Raw genomic sequence first — 7,709 nt, 5'->3', positions numbered from 1 at the left:
TTTAGCTATTCTTTTAGATATAAATAATAGGGGATTTCTAGCACTATAGAAAGTTACTAGTGTTATAATATTAACTATTGTAGATAAATATTAGAGTTATTAGGTTAACCTTAATAACTTATTACTAGTAAATCCTTAGATATTTAGCCATAGATTCTCTAAGGATTTATAAGCAATAAGTTAGTTATTTAACTAACTAACTTATAATAATTATTCTTCTTTTCTTTATATATAATAGAGAACTATAGTTACCCCTATTATTTATTAATTACCACTGATATATATAGTTAACTGTATTAACCTATCCCTTGGTGTTACCAACAACTTTCTTACTTTGAGAACAAACTTTACCAAAGTTCCGAATACGAGAGCATGGACGTGTAATCGGATTTCGATGTCCCGGTCGCGGTTAGGCAGCAATTACCGAGAATTTGGAACAGTAAGATCAAGTAGGGCCTTATTGTGACTGTATTTGTTTCGAGAGTAAGTTCCTGATGATTCCAACCTTGGCGCGATTGGCTTTTCGTACAACGACGTCAATGTGGTTTCAGAAGGATGCTTAATATTATATATCATCTTCGTGGTCCTGTAATTTCACGACCTGTCAAACATCACACTGCTTACGACGTTCACAATCTATTCCCTCGAAATTTACGAAAAAGGGTTCGAACAGTTCACAATGACGCCAAACAAGACGTTCGTTTTCAAGAAGATTCCTGCTGCCCTGCCTGTCGCAGGGGAGCACATAACCGTCGAGGACCGCCCAATTGACCTCGACAACGTTCCTGAGGGCGGCATAGTCGTTGAGGTGATTTATGCGTCCTTTGATCCATACCAACGCGGCCGCATGAGGAACGCCAGGATCAAGTCATATCAGCCTGCGTTTGAGCTTAACGGCCCGATTTTCAACCACACTATCAGCAAGGTCTTGAAGAGTAAAGCCCCTAGCTTTTGTGAAGGCGATCTAGTCCTTGCCAACACACCTATCGCCGAGTACGCCTGCTTGACACGCCTAGAGGAGGTGCGCAAGGTCCAGAACCCGTACAACTTAGACCTGGCACTCTTCCTTGGCCCTCTTGGAATGTCAGGATTAACTGCCTGGTCTGGCCTGCATAAGATTGGACAGCCTAAGAAGGGTGAGACTATCTTTATCAGCTCTGCTGCTGGCGCTGTAGGACAGGTAGTTGGGCAGATTGCTAAGCGGAAGGGCCTTACTGTCATCGGGTCTGTGGGTTCGGATGAGAAGCTCAAGTTCATCAAGGAACTCGGCTTTGATACCGGCTTCAACTACAAGAAGGATGAACCTAGGGATGCTCTCCCCGAGTTAGCACCCAACGGCATCGACATCTACTTTGATAATGTTGGCGGAGATCATCTAGAGGCGGCTCTTACCTGTATGAACTTCGAGGGGCGTGTTGTCTCCTGCGGCATGGTAAGTGTCTACTTTGAATATGGGAAGTAGGAGCTAATATATTACAGATTGCGGACTATAACGTCCCGCCCGCGAAGCAGCAGGGAGTTAGAGGCTTGGGACTAATAATTGCGAAGAATATCACCATGGAGGGCTTTATTGTCTTTACTCCTAAGTTCGGCCCGGCGCATTTTGACGAGCACCAGGAAAACATGCAGAAATGGCTTTCCGACGGCAGTGTGAAAGCTAAGCTAGCGGTTACCGAGGATATTGATAACGCTCCAGATGGATTTATTGGCATGTTTAACGGCAAGAACTTTGGCAAGTCAATACTAAAGATTAAGTAAATCTAAGGTCGTTAGTGTCAAGAACTTGAGATATCGCCAACCGCTCAGCGAAGAAACGGAACGGAGACCCACTGGGCTATCTCAGGGACTTATAGACCTACGCGGCCGCGAAGACAACGGTCTTGAAGCTCTGGGTTGATGCGCAATTGGCGGACAATCGCGTCAAAGGTTGCCCACAGGCTGCCCTCAATACTGGCTTTATCGTTGCTTATCACGTCAGTAACAGCCTAGTGTTTCCACTATGGCGTCTATAGAACTATGGTCTCCTTGGTGAGAGACCGTCCGGCGTAACGATTTTCTTCAACGTCACTTAAAGGCGATTTCCAGCTCAAATCGAGACAGCCGGTCCGATGTTTTCTCGGATGTGCTGTTATGAGAATAGCAAATGCTGAATGCCCGATTGAATAGATAGAGGAGTTTTAGACTCATATTCTAGTTGTATAAAACGAATCTATTACTTTCGTAGTTTTATTACACGCGGGCATCACCTAGGAAGTCCTAGGTGTAAGTATCATTCGACACCCCAGTCTGTTACAAGCAGTCAGGCCAAGTTGTTCCTGCCACTCCCCCGGGTCTAAGCCTTCTAACTTTGAAAACTTTTGCAAAAGTCTGACTGTGAGGTAGGAGATCTCGGTCAAAGCATACTGCTGGCCAAGGCATATGCGTGGACCGCCGTTGAACGGGAGATACTCCCAAGTGACTCGAAGGTTCTCCCAACGCTCTGGGCGAAATTGATCTGCATCTGGCCCATAAATATCCTTTCTCCGGTGCAGAGCCCAGATAGACCACCCTGCGCAGCTACCTTTGGCCACGTATACAGGACTTTTCCCGTCGGGACCACCGCCCCTCGGGAGGAATGTATCAGTAGTAGCGATGCGTGTGCTGGCCGGAACTGGAGGATGAAGTCGTAGCGCTAATTTAACCAGGGTGTTAGTTAATGTCCTTATGACGTGGCTGTAAATAGATATGAACCTGGAAAGGCTTACATTCGCGCAGGCACGCCCTGAGATATGGCATATCCCTCAAAGATGAATACGACGGCAATTCACCGTTCAAACCATCGACCTCGCGACTCAGCTTGGACAACACATCAGGATTCTTTCCTAACATGAAGAAGAGATTCCCGAGAACACTGGCCGTAGTGTCTCGCCCAGCCAAGAGCATATTTAACACCTCATGACGCATCCGTATTTTATCAGTTGTCTGCTTTGCCAGTTCCTGCAGGAAGAAATACTTTGTCTTCTCTCCCGTGACATTGTTCTCTTGCCCAGCTTCATCGTAGCTTTTGCGGAACGCGAGAGCCCTCTCGACTAACCGGTCAACGTAACGGAACACAATATCCACGTGCTTTTGCGACTTGATGCGCGCAATCCTTGCAAGGGGACCGAGCCCGATGATATTTGCGGCTTCTTTTTGCACAATGAACATCGAGTTCTCGAACTGGGCTTCCAGACTATCCGTGCCCTGACTTTTGTTAAGATGCCGGCTTTGGCTGTGGACGCATTGACCGAAGAGGAACTCGGTGGCCGTGTCGAGCGTGAAGCGGAAGAAGTTCTCTTGCAGGTCGATGGGCGTGACTCCATCCTGCGGGAGCAGTTTAAACAACGTTTGGACGTGAGCCTCCAGCATATCCAGGTCAGCGACCTGTTCACGCGCAAAGTTGGGCCTTAGCAGCGCCCTCGAAGACCGCCACTTCTCGCTATCTGTCACAAAGATGCCATCGCCAAGGAGGTGCCCCAGCGCTGGCTCCCGGAAAGGCGCAAGGGCGAAGTCGTTGAAGTTGGTGTTAAGAATAGCCTTGATGTTTTCCGGGTCCATGGTGATAACGATAGGAACGCCAAAGAGGAGCTTAGTGCTATAGGTTTCGCCTATGGAGTAGAATCGGTCTTCAAAATGCTTCAGGCTGCGGTGCTCGCGAATTGCTCGCATGTTGCTGAGCGTGTTGTCGATACCCATGATAGGGTCTCGGATCGGCGCCTTTATCGGAGGGAGGCAGCCATGTTGCCGACTAAACCGTCGTCCGCGGTAATAAGCACGTAGCTTGGAGATAACTGTGTGGATTGAAATCAGGGTGATGAGATAGACAATGACTGTTTGCGCATGGAGTGAAGCCATGACGATGGGCCTATGCTATTTATTGCGATGGGTAACGTATTCAATGTAGTCTTGCTAAGAGAGCAGCAATGTTTCCTGAAAAATGTCGTATCATAAACAGGGACGCGCGGAATGGCCAAGGGCCTTTCTATTAGCTGGGTAGTGGGCAACAAGCCCGGAACACATTGGCATAGCGTACGGGAATTGCTGAAACTAACTTTTGACAAAGTTGCCAAGACCAGAGGCTTCAATAGACCTTCATGATGCCGAATCTCTCGAGTCATTGAGGGTGTGCTGAAGCTTTCTAGCGGGCTTGTGCGGGCACAATACAAAGCTACGCGCAAGTCAGCTTTATGCCGATCGATCGTCATAAGCTTCCAGAACATGAAACGTACACATGAAATGTAAGTTTCCCTGTGGCGGAGAACGCAACACCTACCCAGGTCTCTCAGTCGGTTTGTGCCTGCGTGTTAAGGTCACACAACGCTGGCGCGCGCGGCGCGTACTTAAGTCCGTCAAGCCGGCTAGACAGTTTATATTGCGCATCTGCAGTCAGCAGAACAGTACATACTAGTGTCGGAATGCCTGTATTCTGGCCTTGATACAATAGCTAGTCGGTACGGAATAATCATCTTTATTTGTCTTGAAGCCGGAACGGCTTCTTTTTATCGCTGGTGTAAAGCTTCTGCTCTATAGAGATGGATCACAATCACATAAAGATTTCCTCTCTCAACTCCTTGCAGAACCCATGAGTAATCAAATATTTTACACTCTTCGAAGTGAGGCAATGTTCTATGACATCGACATATATCTTACATATTATGAGAAATATTCTTATCTGTTAGCACCAGGATAATGAACGCGACGTAGATTGATGCTGTGATTTACCCTACGCTTCTTGTTCTTTGATTCCCTCTTCCGCATTTGGAACCTTCTTTTCCTTGTCCTGCATACCGTACTTGGTATCGAGTTTCGTGCGCAGTTGGATTTCTTTCTCAAAAAGAGACGACAAAAACCCGATACCTGCGAAGGCGGCCGCAACAATCCACACTACTTGAAGTGAACGTACATACACACTAATCACCTGACTTTGGGTAACAGGGTCAAGACGAGACAGGACTTCGCGAGTTCCTAGCTCGTACGCATGCCCACCCGAGAACTCACTGCGAATCTTATCGTCTGTGATGTCTCCGGCCAGTCGCAGGAAACGATCATTGAAGACCGTCACGGGTATCGCTATGCCCCAAACGTTTCCAAAACTCCGCAAGAATGCCCATGTGCCAGTAGCGGCTGCAACGTCGCTTTCCGGAAGAGTTGCCTGAAGCGCTGGCAACAACGTGTTTAGACACAAGCCGATGCTGCTGCCGGTAAGAATCTGGAACAAGACCCAGCGGACGGGGCTAGAGTGACTGTCCAGAAGTACATGTAGACCGAGTCCCAAGGTGAGTACACCAAAGCCAACGTTGTGGAAAATCTTGTACCGGCCGATCCACGAGACTGCAGCAGATGCTCCTGACGCCACCAAAAGTGACCCAAGAGCGCTAGGCATCATCTGAGCCCCGGCCACTGTTGGGGTGGATAACAGTACAGCCTGGAAATAAAGAGGGCGGAAGAAGATCATCCAGTAGCCGATAATGGATGTGGTCAGAGTGTTCGTATATATGGCCATTCTGGTACGATCCTTGAAGAATCTCAGGGGAACCACAGGATGGGGGCAGAAGCGGGATGCCTCAAAACAGATGAATGCAGCGAAGCCTCCGAAACCTATCAACAAGGGTACGAGGACCTGCCAGGAACCCCAGGGATCCGAAGACCCTACCTGTGTGAGTGCATATAACACAGAGACCGTGGACCCGATGATCAGTATGTTGCCGATGTAGTCGATGTTCTTTATCTTGTCGCCCAGCGGGAGTGTCTTATCGTCCTTGACACGGAGAAGCAGGTAGAGAAGGCAGAGTGAAGTGCCTCCGATCGGAAGATTCATCCAAAAGACCCAGCGCCAACCCGCATGTTGGGAAAGGCCACCGCCGATGAGGGGACCTGTGCCAAATCCAAGGGCATAAACGAGAAGCACAAGAGACATAAAGTAGCCTCGTTGCCGGAGAGGTACGAGGTCTGATATGATGACTTCGACAATCATGTTGATGCCGCCGCTACCGATACCTTGAATAGCCCGGCCCGCGAAAAGTGTGGCGCCGTTCTTCGCTCCACCACAAATGCCGCTGCCAAGGGTGTGCGTGGCAACAATGAACAGCGTCAGTCTTCGTCGTCCAAACACATCTGCTATCTGACCGAAAAGAGGCTGAACGGCGGCGCTGTATCGAGCAATTAGAACATCTAGTTTTAAGCTTTAGATAGCCACGGGTTGTCTTGCCTTGCAACGAAGAATCCGTTGGTAATCCATACGTAATTTGACCCGATACCCAGCTCTCTGGTCATGTACGGCATTGAAGTTGAGATGACAGCATTCTCAAACGAACCCAGCAGACTTGTGAAGCAAAGAGTCGCTATGACGGCCCAAAATGACAAGTCCATCTTGAAAACGTTGTCACCTTGAGCGGGCTCTTCGGCTACGGGAGGCTGCATCGACGACTCTCCACTTTGTGTGACGTCGCACATCTGGGTATGAATGCTGTCGCTGCTATTACCTGGGACTTTTTCCATGTCTTCAACAGCTGGTTGTGGGGGAACGGCTTCTTGTTGGGTGCTCATCATTGTGGCCAGTTGTAGACTGTCAAGAATCTTGGTGAACATGTGAGACTGTAAATAGCTCTGGAATGAACAGAGGTCTCATTAGTACTAAATGTTCTCCCAAAAAATGACTCGTTTGTTCGGTACCATGGAGGTGGTCACTCCTTTTGCGGTGTCTGGAGGTTGACCGAACTTATATTATAGTCAACCATCACAGAGTCTACGATCAGAATTGACGATCACTTGCCATCAAGGTTCATTTCCAGTGATCCACGGTCGTGTTTCGGAGTCCTAGAGAATGGCTCCTGTTCGAATAAGTTCAAGATTTGACAAGTACTGTACTGCATAGGTATTTTTCATCTCATCAGAGGCAGAAGGTTTTCGAAACTTGTGTACAACCTACCTGGCGCAGATTATTATGGTTTTATGCACCCCGAGAGCTTGTAATGACTCTATAGGTAAAGGGAAGAAGAACTATATAAAATCCGATTATTGCTATATATCTGCAAACTCTATTACTAAGATAACGATAAACTTCTTCTACGCGCTACCATCGACCAGCCATCCACCGTTATTGTACACTTTATCACCAATCATCTGATGGTGAGGCACCTACAAAATATGATCCTCCATGAGAGCAGTTACAAACTCATCTAGCTAATATCATAACAGCTGGATACGATATCTTAAGATATATATTCCGTAATAGCAGCAACATTAATAACCTTTTCCAAACAAATGGTACCGATGATAGATATGCGAAATATTTGCTACACACCTAATGGGCTCGTAGATGCACTGCGTTAAACAATAGCATTACCATCATTGTAGATGGACCGCAATGATCAGTCAAAACAAGTTTTACACTAGTTGTTGGCTAAGGGTCAGGGTGTCCAGGCTAATTTTCTTTCGGCCTACGACCGTGTAGATAGTAAACCTGATAGGTTTCCAGAGTTCACAATCTGCCTTCTGAAACCTAAATGGAACCACCAAGAGACTGACTTGGAGGCTGAAGTTAAAAATCAGCCGAGAACGAGCATCATTGCTACCCAGGGAATGGATACTAGGTAACCAACCCTCAAGTTTCCTAAGCCACCCGCCCTATTGACACGTGAAAGTAAAATGCAGAGCTTATTTATAGTCTATAGCTTAAGAGAAGTCTTTAC

At 47.4% G+C, this 7,709-nt stretch overlaps 3 protein-coding genes across 3 annotated transcripts; 1 reads left to right on the top strand and 2 right to left on the bottom strand.

Annotated features, from left to right (window-relative positions):
* Positions 1 to 666: 666 nt before the first annotated feature.
* On the top strand, positions 667 to 1,758 carry LY79DRAFT_658319 (zinc-binding dehydrogenase; the record flags this gene model as incomplete). Its single annotated transcript, XM_060562721.1, has 2 exons — positions 667 to 1,432; positions 1,549 to 1,758. The coding sequence occupies exons 1-2, from the start codon at positions 680 to 682 to the stop codon at positions 1,756 to 1,758; spliced, it is 963 nt and encodes a 320-aa protein (XP_060415822.1). The 5' UTR covers positions 667 to 679.
* Positions 1,759 to 2,246: 488 nt separating this feature from the next.
* Positions 2,247 to 3,873, bottom strand: LY79DRAFT_512248 (cytochrome P450; the record flags this gene model as incomplete). The annotated part of the gene is made up of 2 exons (XM_060554351.1): positions 2,247 to 2,671; positions 2,745 to 3,873. 2 exons carry the CDS (start codon positions 3,871 to 3,873, stop codon positions 2,247 to 2,249), a joined length of 1,554 nt encoding a protein of 517 aa, XP_060415821.1.
* An 868-nt stretch (positions 3,874 to 4,741) lies between these two features.
* On the bottom strand, positions 4,742 to 6,567 carry LY79DRAFT_589153 (major facilitator superfamily transporter; the record flags this gene model as incomplete). The annotated part of the gene is given in 3 exon segments (XM_060561003.1): positions 4,742 to 6,132; positions 6,145 to 6,167; positions 6,227 to 6,567. 3 exon segments carry the CDS (start codon positions 6,565 to 6,567, stop codon positions 4,742 to 4,744), a joined length of 1,755 nt encoding a protein of 584 aa, XP_060415820.1.
* Between the last annotated feature and the right edge of the window lie 1,142 nt (positions 6,568 to 7,709).

The sequence above is a fragment of the Colletotrichum navitas genome, assembly GCF_030913465.1.
Source record: "Colletotrichum navitas strain CBS 125086 chromosome Unknown LY79scaffold_19, whole genome shotgun sequence".
NCBI lineage: Eukaryota > Fungi > Ascomycota > Sordariomycetes > Glomerellales > Glomerellaceae > Colletotrichum > Colletotrichum navitas.
Note: the sequence above shows the minus strand (reverse complement) of the source record. Positions and strands in the feature narration are given on the sequence as shown.